General features: G+C 31.9%; 2 protein-coding genes across 5 annotated transcripts in view; both read right to left on the bottom strand.

Annotated features, from left to right (window-relative positions):
• LOC126896731 (uncharacterized) overlaps window positions 1–21,736 on the bottom strand; it is a 395,864-nt gene that overhangs the window by 6,352 nt on the left and 367,776 nt on the right. The gene's annotated exons all lie outside the window — the stretch shown is intronic.
• Window positions 1–21,736, bottom strand: part of LOC126896722 (paired box protein Pax-6-like) — a 31,242-nt gene that overhangs the window by 4,452 nt on the left and 5,054 nt on the right. For 3 of the 4 annotated variants that reach the window (XM_050669746.1, XM_050669745.1, XM_050669744.1), the window contains exons 2-5: window positions 14,096–14,219; window positions 8,659–8,908; window positions 7,920–8,100; window positions 387–723 (exon numbers count right to left, since the gene is read on the bottom strand). In XM_050669746.1, coding sequence (XP_050525703.1) covers window positions 387–723; window positions 7,920–8,100; window positions 8,659–8,908; window positions 14,096–14,108 — 781 coding nt within the window. In that variant the 5' untranslated portion in view covers window positions 14,109–14,219. Of the gene's footprint in view, window positions 1–386; window positions 724–7,919; window positions 8,101–8,658; window positions 8,909–9,376; window positions 9,535–14,095; window positions 14,220–21,736 lie in introns of all 4 variants that reach the window. The other variant, XM_050669748.1, reaches the window with a different exon arrangement.

Below are 21,736 nucleotides of genomic sequence, written 5' to 3'. Positions count from 1 at the left end.
AGTTTTTATTTTTTTTCCCCCAAAATAAACACCTTCAAGTAAAATACATTTGTTGTTTTAAATAAAAATGTTTTAATCTGTTGTAGACTTTTTTGGATTCCTAATAAATTAAAAGTGTTTCCCATTTTCGTTTATTGATGTGGTACTAAATATTTTTACAATTATGAACGTGTACTAGGTTATATAGGGTGTTCAGTAGGTAAGGAAATAGGTTTCTATTGTTCTTGTTGTCTGTAAACAACTGACCTGTTTTCTTACTTACTCAACATGCTGAATAGTGTAACTTGAAAAAAAGGAAGTTTGTTTTATTGTTTTATTATTTTTTTTCGATACTAAGTATATACCCAATTGAACAATGATGAATTTAATAAGAATAAATGGATTACCTCTTCGTTGTATGTCGTCTCTGGATACGGTTAGTGACGCTGCTGTGGCAGCCAACGACGCAGCTGGATTGCCAGGATGGTGGCCAGCAGATCCTATTAAAGCTGGATGATGTGGTGATGGAGTGCCTCCGTGGGCACCCGGTCCCGGAGGTGGTGGTGCTGCATACCAGGGCCATCCGGTTTGCCCATTGAACATACGCAATTTATCGTACACGGACTCAGCGGTGCCTCCAACACCACCGGCTCCACCACCGATACCACTAGTTTGATGAGCTGACGACGCCTGGTGTTCTTTTTGAGCTGCCAAGTTTCTAAGAACTCGGTTGATGGAAGACACCTATAAAACAGCAGACAAAATTAATTTCAATTACTAATACTAATTATTCATAGGAGTAAAAAACAATAGTCGTTGTTGTACAAACAATACACGCGCCAACACTGATCAATACGCGTATAGTAGTAACCTAACGTACATGAAAATGATCGGTCGAGCGAAAAATGTGGAAAAAAATGTTTAATCAGTTTGCTTAGCACACGGTCGCGCATTGTTCGTGTGCAAATCGGTGTGTTAATTTGGACAAATGCGTACGAAGGGGGTGGCCACCGTCGTATAATGAAGTATTGGCTGGCCAAGTCATTGAACAAACACAATAAAACAAACATTTTGTGTTAAAGGAGAGCGTTTAAAAAAAATAAAACAGAACCAAAGCAAAGCAACATGCTTACACGCAGAATGTACATAATATATTCTCTTATAGTTGTGCGGTAATTGCGAGCCTTTCAATAAAATAAGGGGGTTTGAAAAATATTTGTTTGTTTTTCAGCTCCAATGATATCAGTGTGAGTTAGTTTCACTCGTTGCTTATTCAACGCCGTCCAAACATCTCCTATATTAAAACCCCTCAAGGAATAACGATGTAGTTTTTCGACATGCAAACACCGGGCACCGAGACGAATACCGATTTTTGATGAGCTTTTTTTTCCCTTTAATTTACAAGCACGCATTGTGTAAAAGACGAGATGTTAATTTCACCCTATGCGAGGGTATAGAATTATTTTTACTTAAAAAAATTACTTATACCTTGTAAACAATAAAAATGTAAAAAAATCAATAAAAATAAAATAATGCCTGTTTATTTATTTATCTATTTCATTTTTTCTCTTGTCTTGTGTCGGTTGGGTTGGTACACTGCGCGCAAGGCCGCAGTAATGCTGGCACTTGATATATCGCACAAAGTAATCGAAACTTTCTAACTTCATTAAGAAATTGCCCAAGGTAAAATATTGTATCTTAAACGACAAGGATGTTGCAAAGTTCATGTTGAGATGAAAAAAAAATGAAATTACTATTATACACGTATGCCGAGGAGTATATTATGATATTAGAAGCCGAAATGCTTTTTGGACCGTGAAACGTCGTACTCGTTAAGTGTAATTGCGTTACGTAAACGGTTGCTGCCATTGCTGTACTGTGCGTAAGTCTTGGGGTTTTCCTGCAGTTTCTGACGCCGGTAGAGCCCGGGGGGGTGCCAAAAGCGATGACTGGGGAGAGAGAGTGGCGAATTGCCAGTGACAGCAGAGACATAAATCCTGCGGGATAAAAATAACGACAACGGGGAAGACTGATGAGGGGTAAACAGTTAAATAACAAGTGTAATATATGAGTGTAATACGACTATGCTGCATAACGTCGACCAGAGACGTTTTATGGCGATGAAGAGGAGAACTCCGCTAAAATTAACAGCCATCGGCCCACCAATTTACCACTGCCCCAAGCTCGATGAAATAACATTTTTTAAACACGAAAAGGTAAATATGTAGAGATTCAACAGTGTTATCGAACGGAGCAATCATTATTGCAAGTGTACTTAAAAATAAAAATTTATATCTCCAAGAAAATGTATTCATAAATTAGATTTTTTAAGAACGCCAAATATGAATTATTTATTTTAACAGAATAAAAATATATACTTAATAGGAAATGCCTATAAATCTTAAACAATGCTTAATTTAAAACAAGTGTATATATTTATTTAAAGATATATCACTTATTAAAACCAAATTAGTTTTATGCAAATTACCATTTATTTTTTTTTTGACTTAATACGTTTGACTTTTGATCAAACTTATGAAAACAGCAACCTTAGCGTTTACGTTGGTACTGATATTTATGCAACATTTTAATTACTTTACGTAATAATAATTCTATTTACTTCTTAGAATATTTTTTATCAAATAAATGATGACTTATTGAATTATAAAAGTGATTCAAAAGAAAAATATATTATTGATATGTAATAAAAATTTACTTGTAATGATCTCATTATAAGAGCTGGTAAGAATTTAATTAAAAATTATAAATGCAAGTTGAAAAATATGTGCAAATCAAATGTATAACTATGATTTTAGAAGAAATTATATGACAAAAAATATTTCTTATAATTATTCGTTATTTTACTACTGAAATCGTTTAAAAAAGCATTACGACAAGTTTGACTTTTTAATGTCCGACTTAAATGGAATTTTGCGGAAAATGGAATATGGAAGACTTACATGAATGATTCAAACGTGAAAGTGTCAAATTCAAGCTTATAATCTCTATTGTATGAAATTAATTATGCAACAGTACATCCATGTAATAATAAACGTACACAATATACAAGTTGTAGGGATGAGAAAACAATAGATAACGGATCACGCGTCGTATAATACTGATGTTGGATACACTGTTCATTGATCCGTTACACACGTGTAATTCGTTCATGAGATGTGAAGCGTGAAACACGTGTGCAACAATAAAATCTGTGACAATATCACATACACAAAAGAAATCTTCTAGGTCTATGTTATCACATCATATTAAATTGCCGAAGAACTAAATTATCGCTTTTATTTAATCGTCAAAGATAGCAGAAGCATTTACCTTTGGGTAATAAATTTGACATTACAAAACTGAGTAATGTCAATACCAATAACGAAAACCCTTACAATACACTGGAACAATTTTTCTTTTCATAAATTCAAATAATTTAAAATCAAAAAAAAAGACTGACGGTAAATATTTTTGTTTGAAATTGAACTTAAAAAGTTTAAGTCGATCGCATGCTATTTTGAGGGATTAAACATTAGTATATGCGATTACAATAAAATGTATTATTATATTGGCTTTGGTGACTGCAATATGTGGTGTATTGTGTAACCTCAGCGTGAAACCGGATTGCGTTTGTTCCGCGAGTTCGAATTGATATGATTATGGGCCATAGGGGGTACACGCCACAAAACGAAACAATAAAAAGTTAGAAGGGGTAGATGGGATTAAGGAAATTTTTTGATCACAAAAAAAGAGAAGAGGAAATGTTCAATTCGATTATGCTACAAAAAGCTTAAAAACTGCGGAGGAGACAACAATGTAAAATATAATATACATGCATATAATGTAAAACGTTATCCAGCGGGGAGGGAGCCTGCAGGCGAGCGTCAGAGTTTTCCGGCTGGCCGATTTTTCGCGTTTACAAGAGTAAATTTAGAAGCGGATGGTGTGACATAAGAATTTGGACAGGAGGGCTGTAGTGAAGTACAACGGGGTGTATAGATTTTAATAGCATTAGCTCTGTGTAATCTGGTCGACGGTAATTTGTAATATAATAATGTGTTAAAGAGCGTGCGCGCGTGTGTGTGGGAGAAAGGGACGAATTTAAAATCTATACTCATGTGTATGTTTATGTGCAAGGGCGGTAGACTGGAGGTTTGGGAGAGAATTCATTATATTCCGCGAAGGCTATGCCAACGCCAGATGGGCTAATCAGCTGATCTTTATTATGGACGACATTCTTCTGGACCATCCGACTGGAAACCACCACAGGGCGAGTGGTTTTGATACGTCAGCCTGCGTTTGACTTGGGATGGAGACGACCGAAAACCCATTTTTTTTTGTTCAAAAATTTAAAAAAACCCGATCCACGAGACGGGCACGGGATTTTGTAATCTCGCGGCACGTCTGATGTTAAGAACCGACGTTGAAAATTTCATTTTTTGTAACTCTAATGCCATATCAGATAAATATCAAATATTTCTACACAAACACGAGTGAAAGTGTGAGAATCGAAAATGTTCAAATTATATCTATTTTCGATGTGTATTACAATAGGATTAATATAATTAACTAGTTCTACATAAAGCGACATAAAAACAAGTAAAAAAATCAACTCCATCTAGCTAAAAAAGATGTACCATTAATATAGTAATTATTATTATTAATAAGATATCTAAAAAAATAAAACACAATAATGCTCTAATTTTATTTAGAATATGTTAATAAAGGATTTTTTTTTACAAAAAAAATTAAAAATGAATAGGAATATATTTTTGTAAGTAAATTCGAAGTAAATTTTATGTTTATTAAGTTCTATTCGGAACCACTGTAGTACAAGTAATTTCAATTCTAAAGAGCTTCGATCCTTTTAATTAACACTGACTCTGCGGTTTTCAAATGCAAAATCCGATTAAATTCCTTTCGGCTGCTTGGTGGGCTTTTCCGAATAACTGTTTTAACAATGGGCCTTAAATGTTGACAAGCCTATTATTTGTGGTTATCCAGAAGACTGGGCGAAAAAATAAAAAGTAAAAAATTCCGAGGGTGAAGGGTGGAAATTATGATGAATTAATTACATTCGATCGGAAAAGTTTATTTTGTTCACAATCATTGAAAGACATTTCGTTTTACAAAACTGTGCGGACTAAAAACATTTGTATGACAAATGGTAACATACAGTAAATAGGTAGTTAATAACCATAAAATTACCGAGTACTACCCAGCCGGCTTCGGTATGCAAGTAAACCTGACACCAAAATCATATCTAAGACCCCTAAACAGAAGACTTTCAATCGCACCCGACGAGTAGGGTGTGGTACGCGCTTTATTTTTTTGTTTTCTAAAACATTATCGTTGACGTTTATGTAAGCTCAGTGATGACGGATGACCCTTACCGCCGTCTCGGGGCTTCGGACACGTTTGACCCCTGTTATGCGATGGATATCAAAAGGGGAGCTCAAAGCTGTTCGTCTCTTGTCAAGAACTATGTACATACACACCATTACGTGTATTTATGTTACAGCGAGTACGAAAAAAAAGGCGAAAATATCACCAAGTGCGTTGCTAATGTCGTAACTGTTTGTCTAAAAACATTTACGGATGACACACTTACCACATTGAAATTTAAAAGCAACAATAGTTTACTATTTAAAGATCATGAAAATTATCAGGACCACGACGATTCTGCCGATACGGATCGATGTTTTAGGCTTTTCCCGATTCGGCCATGTTTTCCGCGGCTTTTCCGACCAATCCGCAATAATTTTCCACGCCCCACTGGTCGCCACGGCAATATTTCCGTTTTGTGTTGTATAATACAATACACCTTTTATATCCACCACAAGGTTTGTTATTCTTTAATGTCAGATCGCAATGTTGAGATTTTTTAAATATCAACTTCCCAATACGTTATTCGTGTACCAAATAGATAAACAAAATACGAGACGAAATTAAAGCGCTAGAGCCGTTCCAAGATCATTTTTCTGTTTCATTTATGATATCTTACAGTTTGTTGTCATCGAGTTGTATGGCTACTAGAATAAATACTACTGTCATTTAACATTTTTGATCGTAGTAAGAGTAAAATACTAGTGTACCATTATTTTAGTATTGCGAAACAGTAAATACTCGTGTGAAGTTTTTGATAATTGTTCCGGTTGGTCGAAGTATGCATTTGAAAATGGCATACGCAAAGAGGGAGAAAACCACCACCACCACCACACACTCGACATTGGGTGCCGCGGGGTAAGTTTAATGGCCCACATCCCAAGAGATCGCGGTGCTGCTATGGACACTTGAACACGCTTTCGTTTCCAAATCGTGTTTTTTGACCGTCATTTCTAATAATTCCATTCTCATTTTCTCTCGCATTTCACAATAATTGGCACTGCACCGATTGTTAAACTAACCAAATGTCCAATTACTGTAAAACCACCACAATTTATTCGAGTATTTCTTCAGCGCGATATTACACTACCGTTTCTTCGAGTGGCACTGTATGTCAAGTGTGTTTATAACAACCGCGGAACAAAATGCACACTTACCTAAACTACATGAATTTGTGTATCGCGAATATCTAAATTACAATAGTTCTCACGCTAAAAACGCATCAGACAATTGCAGAACTTATAATTCTTCATCGTTCATAATATTACTGTTTGTTTAGATGTTAGTCACTTGGTGTTTTCGTCTTGATTTTAAACCACTTATAAAAATGTATACAAAAGTTTAATTTTTCAACACATTTTTTTCCGGTATCCATCACTATACGGTTTACAGTTGGTTCTTAAAGAGCAGCGATTTTTTGACAGAGATATTTGCAAAACTGTACAGCTGTTGTCACTTGAAAAATAAAACATGCTGCTCGTACGATGGCATTATACACGGCAAGTTATCGTTGTCGTTGCGCTATCTCGTGTGGATAACAGCATAGTAGTTGTTCATAAGAAAAAAAAAATTACTAATGTACAATCATAATACTTTTTTCACAATAATACACGCACAATGATGATAGAACCGGACCCGCACAAGTGGCACTCCATGAAAATGTACATTCTTCGGCAAACGCACAAGAGGCCGGATGATCGCATATACAAGCTGATATTATGACTATAGTTTTGCCGTATAATACACAGACGCATGAAATATAATAAGAATCTCCTCTGTACTGTCCTTTTTCACTGCAGTATTAAAAAGTAATTCCGCAATAACCCTCCCGAAAGATATAGTGTGTGTGTATATACATTGTGTTAGGGATTGGGTGCGACAGCCCGTGAAAACTGCTAACAAAAGTCTGTATATATGAGCGTATGTTATGGACGTATACGAGAAACATTTTACGTTTTATTATATATGTTTTTTTTTGACAAAAGTATCTGTTCCGGGCAAAACTGTGGGCGTTTTATTGACCGAGTCGATTTAGGCTACTATGATTTTATTTTGAACCCACCGCGAAAAAGGATACCCTCGTGCATTGTGCGATAACAGTGGAAATTCAAAAATTATTTCAATTCATCCCTCAAAACACCGTGTGTATATTTGTACACATCTCGTACAATACAGTTTATACCAGTACGATTCATATTATTGGTGTTTTTCCAGCTTTCAGATTAAATTAAATGGCAAAGCAGTCGATCAGTTAAAGTGATAATAAATAGAATTTTATTATAATTTAATTATATGAATGTAGTTGATTAACCGTGTAATTCTATATTTTCTAGTTGAGAACCATTTAAATTTTTCGCCGGTTGTTTGACCATGTTAGATTTATGTTTCAGCGGCTTTCGTTGAAATAAAAACGTCTAATCAGTCAAAAATATGATAAATTCAGCCACAAATGAATTTAATTTTAAATGAAAACACCTACTGCCAACATGCGTGCGGTGTAAATAATTGTCGAGGACTTAAATAATACACTTAATTGATAAATTGTCAATACTCACACTTGGTATGTTATCGTTGCTACATACTCCTTCGGACAACAACCGATCCCTGATCTCCCATGCGAAGATGGACGGACATTCACGTTTGTAGTCGGCAATCTTATTCACTACACCATTGGTGGCTACGCGAGGCTTAGAGCCACCAATGGCACGCGGCTTTATCGAACCGGTTTCATAATACCTACAAGACAAAAAATAAAAACTTCTTTTACAATCTCTTTGAATAATTTCAATGGCAAAGGCGGCTATAATTAGAATGACAAGCATTGAAATATATTATTGAAACCGATGTTTCTTGTGTTTTATTAATCAATATATAGATATCGTGTTAAATAACACGGCTCGGATTAATTACATTATTTTTATATACTACAACGATAAACCGCTTGGAATGTACAAAACCACCAGTGCGTATTTATATATAATTAAAAAAAAAAAAAAACATTATTAGTTGACCTAACAGATAGTATATATCAATTAGTACCTTTGTACTCAAATCGAGTGTTTAATCGTAAATAAAAAAAATGTAATAATAACCGTTCAAATACACTCTTTAAATAAGAGAAAAAAAAATTGAAAAATACTTGATTCGTGATTTGTTTATGGTGAATTCGCAATTATAACATTGACTATTTCGACCAAATAACGAGTTCGGTTCAAATACAACGAGTGTCGCAAAATGCGGATATCCTCTAAGTACTACAATGTCATCACAGCGATTTCATCACGAGACACTTACCGTCCTAAAATTTTTGAAACGCATCCGTTGGAAACTTGTAGTATGCGAGATATGTCACACGGCCGAGCACCCGAATGTGCAAGCTCGACGATTCTTTGTCTGGTAGAGTCAGGCAAAGGTCTTCCGTTGACGTAAACACCGCCAAGTTGATTGATGCCACTGTGACCGGCCGCCGAACAACCGAACAGAGCTGCTGAGCTCTGCACCATCGCAGCGGCCGCTGCCGTCATATTGCAATGATCCGAATCGTCTAGATGAAAAGAAAAAAACACACATGTTTTATTATGTGACGTATAGAAATCAACAAATAATAATAGTATTAAAAATGATTGCAGTACAGAAAGAGAAGACCACACAAACGGTAGCCCGAAGTCTTCGCGTCCTCCCTCATCCCACACACCACACACCCAATTCGTGTGCAATGTGTACCCAACCGTGGCGACAAAAATATTATGCGCCGTTACCGTCGACGCCGTAGGTTTTCGATACAGTAGCCGTTTTTATTGTTCGACGCTGAGCAGGGAAGCAAATTGAATCTGTCACTCAACAGTAAAGACTGAGAGAGATAGAAAAAAGCATGTACACCCGGTGACAACGCCAACTGTGTAGGTTCCCACACGCACCGACTCGCAGTCGAGTATAAATTAATACATGCATTGTGTATGGTAATTAAAATAGAAGATTTATAAAGAAAAATTTAACAAGAAAAATACTACACCTTTAAGTTTTGTTAAAAAAATAATTCAATTTAGAGTGATTTTGATGAATAAAACAATCATGGAGGATTTGTGCTTTGACGCAATTTCATTATTGTTTTGTTATTGTTGAAAAAAGCCTTAAGAAAACTTCATCTACCCAACAAGTTATCAGGAATAACTATTAAAAAAGAAATATTAATACCCATTAACGATGTTAAACCATTATAACTAATACAAAAATTTACATTAGCTGAATTTTCTTTTTTTTTTTCAATCTCGTTGAAAAAAATACACAATAAAACTTTTTATAATGTTATATTTCATTATGGTACAAAGTAATTTAAGGGGTTTTAAAATTATAAAACGGATAAAAACCAAATGGATTCTGTATTTGTGGCTCCCTTATAAACACTGAAGGTTTCATAAAATCTTCTTAAAGGATTTTAATACATATATACATGCACATTTATGAAAGAGTTGAAGAGGCTTTACAACCCCACACAGGCATTTTGTATTGAGCGTGGGGGTATTTGTCACTTGTTACACAGTACATAAATAGTATACATTATTATGTTGGTAAAGCAAAAAGAAACCCTCTGTTCATGTAAGCGCCCCAGCACAATGTTTCTATTTACATCGAAACGTATTTCAGCAAAACGGTTTTTATTGCTTTTGAATTTAATTTCAGGCACTCGAGTGACAATTGGCTTTTGAGAAACATACGTGCGCTCGTCGGAGTGCACTCGACACATCAGTGTAGAGTCTGCTGCAGTGAAACAATCTGATTACCGACAACAGTCTGTTTACTGAAGTTATGACTTGAGTTTATATATTCAACCCGTTGAACTAAATACAAGTATCATCTATAATTTTAAAAGAGGTAGAAAATGTTCAGGATTTTGATTTTGTTAATTATTTTAGTAGTAATATACACTAAGAATACTTTTATTATGAAAGAAATAAAACTATTGTAGAAGAGCAATATACATGTTCGTAATCAAATTTTCATCACATAAATTTTGTTATGTTATTGTTGAAATAAGATTAATTTTCTTTAAAATAAATAATTATATATAAAATTTTGCGCTATCGATGTTATTTGTTTTATCGAGTATAAATTTTTATTTAAAGGGTTATAGGTAGTCAGAGTGGTGAAAAACGAGTTAAAACTATTAAAATGGTTTTTTTTTTTTTGACAGTTGTTTAATTAATTTTAAATAATACAAAGTCATTATATTACGTTTCAATTACGTCTAGCAAAATTTAAAAAATATATTTTATTGTAAACCAAATTATGGCTCTTATTTGATGGAGTCCCCTCAATAGTCAGTGACCACTATACTTCAAAAAAACCACTCGACGGATTTCAATGGAATTTATACAGCTTATTGAAAGCATACTAGTGACTGAATAAAGACTTTTATTTATGTTATTATTTAAAAAAATATATATATATTTTTATAACATAATAACTTTGTATAATTTGTCATATAAAATAAATCAAACCATTATAAAAAACAATTATTTCGAAAAACTCCTTTTTTTTACAACTTTCATTACCACCACTTCCTAACCCTTTAAATTGACGACATTTTGGAAAATGAATTATCTCTTATGTTTATTTTGCTAAACGAATTAATATTATATCAAAATATTACCAACTATTCATTGTACATTATTATTTTTTCGGTATTTATCCAATTCAATCACACAAATATATGGAAACTGATACCCTTAAGATCGTTCATTTATCAGAAAAGTTTCTACGAATTGGTTGAACAAATAAAATGTATAAACTTATAGAATTACTGCAAATCAATCGTCTTGTAACTTTTGTTTTGTTGTAAAACAATGATTTGGTTGAAAAAAGGGATAAAAAATTGTTTTTAGTTTTTTTTATTGGTGTAAACTTCATCCCGGAAGACCGCTTGTACACGCCTGCAGGAAAATTTATAATCTACTAGCAGTGCTCGTTACACGCCAGCCGTTGCGGTGAAAAGGTATCCACAAGCGTGCAGAGTAGATGGCCTAAAAGTCGGGTGAGGGCAAGACGAAAAGTGTGTGTCGTCCGGCCATTCCGGCTTGATGCCAGGCGGCAGTATAGGAAAGCGTTTTTCCGGCAGCACGTCCGGTAACCTCTCTTTGCACATTCCCCTCGCCCCCGCCCAGTCCCAGCCAAAGTAGTATCCCCTACGACGGAAATCCTACTTTTGCTCTGATATGATGGGAGGGAATCATCATCGTACGTACCCTCAGCGGACGTTACCGGGGCAACGTGCCACCGAACGCACGCGCTCTTTACAGTAAACTTAACGACCCGACACCTCCAAATATATATGAATTTCAGCAAAGCTACACACACAATATGCAAGTTCGATCGGTCGAGAATTCCAAAAGTGATATGAAGTACGTGTACGTCTACTTGCATGAATTCAACGCTATTGTATTTACTTCGTGATGTTATTGTTGAATTATTATCATAGAAATATCTATAGGAAAATTTACCATAACAAATGTGTAAATTATCGTGTTCGTTTTGAGAAGACGATGAAATTTTTATTTTAAGTAGCTACGATAGTTAAAATTGTACTTTAAAGATCTTTAGTAGATTCAGAACATTGTATCAGTAAACGTTCTACTCGAAATTAATTGCTAAATTCAATTTATATATATATTTTACGATTGAACAATGGCATATAATAATATCTTTGGCATTTTTGTAAGTCAATCTACCCGACGGCAAAAATGCGTGGGGGTCGTTGGAACGCCGTTAGAAATAAAACCACCACCATTGTTCAGGTGCGATAATCGGAGATGGAGAAATCGCGACTCAAACCCCTCAACTAGTCCCTCGAAAGCCTCTTATGTGCTCTTCGACGTGCGCCCAACACCTGTCTGTTGGATCCCGTGAGGGTGTGGATGCGGTGATTCAGGATGATAGGGTTTTGAATGTAAGAAATTATTTTCCAAATATTTCTGAATTCATACTAAATACAATTATTTAATACTTTTACATAAAATTTTCAACAGGGACGGTGTGCCCGAGTTGCTAACGCGGCAGTGTTTGATGTGCACTGTCTCGTATACGAAATTCGGTCACAGAGATCAGTTGTTAATTGGAGTCGCCATACCTATCTCCGGCAACCGAGTATCAATGGTTAAGAAACTTCTTCCTTTGGAGTAGGCCGCTGCTATTGGCTGTAGCGATCTACTTCAGAGGAAGAGGTTAATGGACTCAAAAAACCGATAAAGAAAACATTTTTAGTGTTCATATCTTGTTTGGTATTTAAACATGTACTTTTAGTTATTTTAACTATAGTAAAAACAAGGGGCTAATTTTTAACTAGAGTTTTAAAATTTATTGACAGCTTATCGAATAAAAAAATCATAACAGTGAACAATAAAATAAATTACTACAACTTGTGATAATTTTTTTGATTCACTATAGCTTTAACATTTTTTTTGGTGTTTTCGAAAGAGAATAATTCACAGTGAAGACGTACTATCAAATCAAAACGTACAAATATAATTTGGAATTCATACAGTTAATATTTTTTGTTAGAAAAGACAGCCGCAAAGAAACCGGACTACTTCTCTGATGTTACGGCGGCTTGTTTGTACTGAGTCTACACTTATATGTGCAGACAAAGATCTGAAGACGCATATGAAGACAGATGACTGTTACATGTTTTATTTCATATCAAGGTTATTAAGATATTTTATTTTTATATTATACTAATATTATTATAGATTTTTTTAAGTACAAATACACTTTAATACTCGTATGGAGAAGGCGGGTGCGGCAAAAAAATAAAAACATTGAAACAAGATATCTAAATGAGCCCGACAAAACCTCATATTATTATACAACCTCACACAGTACTGTCCCTTTCATGTACTCAGTGTCACATGTCAACTGATTAAAACTGGTTTCTATTCCTTTCCACTTGTTTTTCTTGTATTAATAATAATGTGTACTTTATCAAATTTCGTCATTAAAAGCGTCACTTTGCTTTGAATCGATCCTTCAGGTAAGCGACCAAAAAATAAGATAGCAGACAGATAAAAGAAACAAATAACAAAAACGAAGCCGATTCAAGATAATGAATTAATTTTTATACAACTCCAGTTGAAATCACAAGAAAAAAAGAATATGACATGATGTTCATTAATCATTTCATCAAATATATTCCAATGTTGTTAACGTGTATACTACATGAAAAAAAAATCATAATCTTTATATATAAAATGACAATTAACATTTAAAAGTAAATAAATAATTTGTGAACATTTTGTTTTATTGGAAAAAAAAAACAAACTCATATCTTAATGTTACATATCACAATTAAAATTTTTTATAAGTTATATTTTATTTTAATTACTAATTTCTGTATCAAACAAAAAATTGCGTATAAAATCTATTGTGTTATACGTAGTATAGAGTTCAGGGTCTTTCCTTAGGATTTTCACAGGGAAATAACATAATTTTAGTATAATTTACATAATTATTTTTGCAAATACAAGGTCCAAGCCTTAGGTCCTGCTGCCCCCTTAATGGAGGCCTTTCCTGATGGAGTTTCAAGCGGCTTATTTAGTTAGTCGGGAACTCTTTGTACCTCTGTGCTGTAGATACTGAGGTTCTTTTGCGTTACACTGAGCTATATAAATGTTTCTATTATCTCAAATGCAAGCCTAGATTTTATGAGAGGATGTTAGTAATAATAACAAAAATAACTTACCTTTATGAGGCATTTTCCAGAAAGGTTCGTTTTCTCGACAAGGGAAAGGCCCGAGCCCCCCCACCCCAGCTCCAAGCAACGTTTTGACGGACCCCCACGTCCCTTTTCCGTAAAGACCCAACACCTGAAACATAAAAAATACATTTTAATATTTTATACTATAAAATAATAAGATAAAATGTATTTAAATGCAGTTTAACTCTTAAGTAGGGCGACTTCGCCAATAAATGAACAGTTAAGAGTTTTTCATCTTTTAAAGTTCTCATTGAATTATATTTTAATCCTGCACATGAAGTTACTACATATTTTCTTTTGGAAAATTTTCTATAGTAATAATGTAAAAATTTTCATGATTAAGTAACACAAAAATTTTAATAAATTATTTTGTGTTGAAAATTCGAATTTTCCAGTTAAAATCGTATCAAAAGTTATGATAATACAGTAGGACATAATTTAGATATTTTCTTTGTTGTAAGAATAATAACTAAAACTTGTTAAAATTAGTTTAGACAAATTTTTGTTTAAAAACTCAGTGGTATTCGTTCACTGGTAATATTACTAGTATTTGCATACACTAGACATTTTTTTAAAATTAGTTTTTTTAAAAGTTATGATCTTATAATGTCTTATGTGGCACTAGTGACTTAATTGAAAATCCTATAAATATACATACTACATAATATTTTTATCCATAGGTTATATGATCCTTTAAGATGCAACTTAATGAGACCGAATCATTTTTAATACTTACTTAATAGAAAAAATACTCTTTAATGCTAAAATAACAAATACTTAAAAAACAAAAAAATTATACTTAGTAAACATTCATTGTTAATTTTTTTTGTTTTTGTTAATCCTTTAATATTTTGTAGTATGAAGTTTTCACTGAATTACATAATATAATACATTATGTAATTCAAATATTATACACAGTAATTCTTTTAACTTTGACTAAAAATTTAAGTGGGAGTTATAGTAACAAGAACTCCCACTAAAATTTTTGATTAACGTTAAAAGAATCATTGTGTATTGTAATAAGTGTAATTGTATGATATGAATATACAATACACCAAATGTATAAATCTTATAATTTTTACTAGAGAATCATTACCATAAACGGCACAATCAAGCACTTAAAATACTGTAGACTAGAAGTGGTGTGAAAAATATTTTTAATATTGTATTTAAATAGAAAAACAAATATTCTTAATTTATTTAAATATTTTGTATAAATACTTTCCTTGATTTAATTTCAAATGAAAAGTAACAATAGCCCATTAACGTGATAACAAAACTTTATACTTTCTATGATTATTAATTAGTCTTTAACTAAGTAACTCATGTTTTCATTTAAAAAATATTAAGTTATGTTGGAAATGTTGTTAATGAACCAGTAAATTTTAAATACCATATTTTATTAAAATGTCTAGTACAAAAAATAACAAGTAAAGAATAATATTATTTTTATTAAATTTTAACATAGTTGATATGTTACTTTTCCCGTGGTAATTCAAGGGATTAATTAATACTCATTTTCCTTTAAAAACATCGTTTAATAGTTTTTAACACAAACTGCAAAATACAAGGGCTATTTTCTTTAAATTGTTCCTGTCATATACACAGTTTCATCAGTAAGAAACGTTACAACCCACAAGTATTTTTAGATAAGATTTAAAATTCCTGTTATCCCTATGCTCCACAAATGCTAAATTGTATCCAGAAAACTGGTACAATGATATATCAAAAATTCTATACACATGTATATTTAATTCATGAATATATTTAAAACCAGTGGTTTTGTGATTCTGCCAGGCAACATTATCACTGCACGCTTACATTTAAATTTCAATAATTTGTTTATTTTTCTTAAGTATTAAAAACAGTATTTACATTTAAAAATATATACATATGTTAGATACATCTTAAACTTTTCTAAATACTTCGTAATTATTTAAACACATTTTATCAAATACTTTACGAGACTGAATACTAGATAATAATATCATTTGGTGTGGTAAAAGAGTCAAATTAACAATGACTTAAAGTTAAAATACATACTTGTCGAACTCAATGTAAAACCGCGTGCAAGTATAGCGCAGGGCGTGGAAAAATGCCAATTCAAATATTCGTTTTATATTACAGGTATTTTCATTCATTTAATTCCTAAGAGTTCTCAAATTTTTCATTTATTATGCAAGTTAAATATCTAAAGACGATATAACAACAAACTGAAAAAAATCGCCGATTGAGTACGTTAGCGTATATATCAGTTATTGATGATAAGAAAATATATTATATGTGTTTGAACACAAAGAACAAAATTGATTTACACATAGTATCCGTTGGAGAATAAGCGCCACTTCTCAATTCAAGGAAATAGATATGATGTACGGTTTCACTTTTCAAATACCGGCTTACCTATTGTGCGATTGAGTTTGTACATTAACAATGAACGGGCAAGTGTCAAAAGAGTAAAACACATATATTTTACGGGTTATCGAGAGGTCACACACCGAAACGGCGAAAAAAGAAAAAAACAATGTTTGAAAACGATTTTTATATTAAACAGGCGTATTATTTACTCTACAGGATCAAAAGTGTTCCTAATATTATTAAAAGTACCTATCGTTCAAGACGAACACAATGTCAATCAATAAAAATAATGTTATTCAGTTTTTATAGGTAAAGAAATCAGCCTTATTTTCGAGTAAACATAAAATGTATTTAGCAGAAAAAAGGTCGGAAACGGCGTATATTAAAAGCGTACGTGTTTACATTTTTCCTTTTTATGAGAATTAATGATTGAAATAAATATTCGAAAACCTATTGAAACTGTTTGCTTTAAAGAAATAAGTTCTTTTGTGCATTTTTAACTTTAATGAGCCCGGCGAATATCGTTTAATCACACACAACTTCAACTCAAATTGATACGCCGCATACCCATCGTACATTTATACTTGTACGTTAAATAAACTTTTCCCTAATGTATGCCTCTGGAACACAATATATATTTTTTTCACTCAATGCTTTACTTTGAAAGCACAAAAAGTTGTTGTAAAATATACTTACATAAAGCGTATGCTTATAAAATACGGTTGCAATGCAAAGCAAGTGGGCACTCGTCCTTACGGCGGTGAATTAATGTAAAAAACATAACCGGAGATCGTTTAAACACTAAGAAAAATAAATAAAGACCTTTTGCTGATCGGTCACACGAATTTCATTTGCCGTTGCCTACAATTGCGTTTTTGAATGCGCTCAGACTAACTCTCATTAGCGACTTCAAAAGAAACTACACGAGTACACTCGAACCACCACAAGTTTATTTTCGCATATATGTGCGGAAGAGATGATAAAAATAATAATTGCTCGGAACCGATGTAATGTAGTCGTTAAGGGGGCATATTTTATGTCCCCAACCGCAACCCCTTTGGTAACACAAAAAAACACACGGCGCAAACGAGTACGACACAACAGCACAGCATTATAATTTCCTTTGAGTATTTTTTTTTTCTCCGATTTGCACTAATTATCCGCGGCTACGAATTTGAATCGTGTTTTGATTACGACGGCACGCGACTGTACTGTGAATAACGGTGAGCTGTATGGTGTGTGTACAAGAGGGTGGTGGTAGTGAACATGCGTTTCGCAGTATCAGACCTAAATACACTTGCTTGGATCCCCGTTTTTATTTTTTTAAATGAATAACGATAACGACTCACAAAGGTTCTATAGTTTGACAGCGGCACCGTTACAAATCGGTTGTAATTTAACGATATGGATAGATAAACGCGTAACGTGTACAAACATGGAAAGTTCTGAATGACAAACTTTGAATTCCCGTAACTTGAATGGTATTTTGCAATTGAAACTCAAATTCTAATAACCGTTTGCTTATGCATGCAATTTTTTCCAACGCTCCGCCTACCCAAAGAGCGTCTCCCAAATATGGTTTCGCCCCTTTGCCTGGCACCTACAACAACCAGAACCACTAGCTAATATATTACTGTATCCTCCATGCGGCCACAACCCTACATTCTTATTATTATTCCTTCTTTATTGTTCCACTATTCTTTTTTATTATTATTGTTGTTGTCCCCGTTTATATTTTATGTATTTGGTCATGATGGTCCTCGCCGCTGCCGCACTGTTTACCTTCCGTTGCGCGAGCCCCTGACAATAGAGATGAGTACCCTGCGCTGAGGCAGATGGCGATTATGTGTACGTTTGTGTCGGTCGCTTTTCTAATACAGAAAACCGCCGGTGAAAAAAAACCCAACCGTTCTTTTATTATTATTGTTATTATATTGTCCCCCCCCCCCCCACCGGGAAAATAAGTCCCAGTTAATATTTTTATTACACAGGGACGTATAATTCGGTTAAATGTATCCATATAGAGTGATATAGGGCGGTAACGCAATACGGGAGGAGGAGGATACGTGATCGGTTGACAATGTAACGAAATTAAATGACAACAATAGTGCAATATTGATTGTGTGGTTTTTGGATACGTGATTACGTTTTAATAGCCTCCCCCAAGGAAAAATAGAAATTAGTATCTCTTTAGGCGGTTTATTTTTATACCAGCGTCCTCTGATCAAATAAAACACCACGGTATGTTTGTATGAGTGAGTAAATAGACGTTATTGGCTCGAGCTAAACATAAAAAACTAATTACTGTTTAAAATAAATTGTATCACAGTGGCAAATAACAGGTAATAACTATAAAATGATAAACGTTTATAATAATTATCGCTGTAAATTTTGATCACAAAAAATTGGAAACTAAAAAATGTTCAAATTAATAGAGGCTTTAGCACGTTTATTGTTCTACCTAAAAATATAAATTCACAGTGTGCTATAAATTTTACAGATGAGTTCAATTTAAAACGGAAATGTTAAACATATATATTTTATAATACTAATTATTATTTTTACATATTAATTTCTATTATAAATATTAAGTAAATAAATTACATTTTATAATCGTTATAATTTTCATTTTTTTAAATAACTTATTTTTAAGTGTAATTATTTCAAAGTTACAAAGACTGAACAAATAAGCGAACTCTAGATGTTTTACGTCTGGTTTTGTGTTAAAACTATTTTGTAAAGAAATTTCGATTGTATAATTTAGTTCTTATAAACTTCGTATATAAAATTAACATAAAATTTCATTTTCAACTACTAAAATAAACTATTACATTTTTTGTGTATACCATGAGAAAATATTACACTGAATAATACAGTTTATACAGTATACAAATTGTAGATCCATTAATTGCAATATAAGAAATTAAAATAATTAACTATACATTCTAAGGAAATAAAATAATGTTTTGAAGTTTGTAAAACAAATTGCAAAGATCACATACCAGAATTTTTTTCAGACTGATTTATAAAACGGACCTCTTAATAATATCGATACGATAATTTTTAAAAAATCAACAATATAAGGAACTTTATATTTATACATAAAATTCATTTAGGTAGTTATATTATTTATGATTTTAATGGAAATCTAAAATTTTTTCAAGTAATATTTAAAACTTTTAAAGTCGTTTAATTGTATAAAATATTAAGAAAAAATATATCTATACAATACAAAAATTTTTTAATTATTATACTAGTATATTGAAAAACTGAATCTTCTATTTATAATTTTAATGGAGTAATCAAGTTCTTAAATTATTACTATATAGTTTTTATTTTTATTTTTGACAAATAATATGTATGTGTTTAAGTTGGGAAGTTTTCTTGTTTGCAGTGTAAAAACAGAACACAAAATAAAAGCGTAAAGTGTATTATTTTGACAAGAATTGAAAAATAAATAAAAATTTTTTTTTCTGTTCATATTTTTTTAATTGTTGAAAATCAATTATTGATGAAACAAAAAGTAACTGTTTAAATGATATTTAGGTGTTATATATCAGTTTCCTTCGTGTCTAAGGTTGCAGACACAGTGTCTACAGTCTAGACTAAACAAGATAATAAATAACTACGCTACCTCATTAAGTGTTGTGATAGTACCTGTACACTTAATTGTACATTCAATTACTGAATTGACGATAATCGGTTTCAACTTTGTAAAATTAGTGATAACAAAAACAGAACAAGACCTACGGCTAACGTTAAATGTTGAGACATGTAAATTGATAGTATGAATACATAGCAATTTTTCTGTAGTGTAAGGCCATGGCAATGGAGCGGAAAATTTTAATAAGTGTATCCATTCTGATGAATTCACATAGAACTTAACAATTTAATAAATATTAATGCAAAAATAAATAATTAATGAAGTAAACTTTTATTTTTTAGCTTGCAGAAAAGTTTAAGATAAGATACATTTGCGTAAATATGATGTTAACATAACTGCCTGAATACTGAATTTTCTTCGTCAATTATTAGATATATAAAATGCATTTTCATAGATGAACTAAAACGAAATAAGTGTGGAGTAAAAAACTACACGTATTGAATTTATGGAAGTTCATTTTTCTTATTAGACTGCATAATTTTCATATATTTATTCGAACAAATTTACTTTTGAGGCTTTGGATGATTTTTTATTGGTACCGTAGAAGTTAAGAAATTAAGTAATTGAATTTTTAAACTTGAAAAAACTGATAATATTTTAACTGATTATAACTCAAAAAAAAATTCTGCTAATGTAAATATTGAATGTAGAAAAACAATTAAATATATGAATATCTAAATTTATATAACTAAATGTATTTCTGCATGTCCAGTGTTTATTTATTTATGTTATGTGTTGGCTACAAATTTATATTATTTTTCTGGTTAATTATTATTTATTTATTCACTAATTTTCTGTCGTCAAGGATAAAAAAACATACTATAAATATATAATTAATATTCGTAAACATTTTTTTAGAAAATAAACAAAAGCTTTTTAAAAAGATTTAAGGATTTAACCATTTTTAATTCACTTTTAGTTTGATCAAGACGTGCGTATATAGAAATTTAGTTAAATTTATTTCGAATTATTAAAACGGATTGATAAATTATGGAAATTTAAAGAAAATTTATGAAAGTTATCCACGATGAAGCTGATTTTTTCTTAGTAATTAATAAAGATAAATTTATTTAAAACTATAATTATAAACATTGCAAAATATAACAAAAATAACTTTTGACTTTAACCACAGGTTTCCTCTAAATATATTCAAAAGTATGAACATTTTCGAAGTATTTATAGCTTTGATATAAGTTTAAAGAAAACATAGTTTAAAATTCTTAGTTTGTTACTAAGAATTTTAAACAGTCACCTCTATTGTTAGTCTGATATTATAACCTTGCGACGAGCGATTAATTAAATTGCATTTCTGTACATTGTTTCAACTTTGTGATAAAATTACCGAATTAAAATTATTTAAAATTTTAAATTTGAATCTTGAGTATAATAAAGTTTAATAGAAAAATGGTTTGTTCGTTAAACTCAAATATGAAAATAATACCGATATTTTAATACTTATATAATCGCTCAAAAATATTAGATTATTTCCAAATATCAAAGTACGTCTGTTTATTCATAAAATTTAAGTTTTAATCGTTTGAATGTACAATATTTTATTAATGGCGTGTTGTTGTAACAAACTTTTTAATCAACGTAAAACTTAT

This window comes from Daktulosphaira vitifoliae, unplaced genomic scaffold (genome assembly GCF_025091365.1).
Source record: "Daktulosphaira vitifoliae isolate Bord-2020 unplaced genomic scaffold, ASM2509136v1 Scaffold_1, whole genome shotgun sequence".
Classification (NCBI taxonomy): domain Eukaryota; kingdom Metazoa; phylum Arthropoda; class Insecta; order Hemiptera; family Phylloxeridae; genus Daktulosphaira; species Daktulosphaira vitifoliae.
This window is presented reverse-complemented; position numbering and strand designations above follow the sequence as displayed.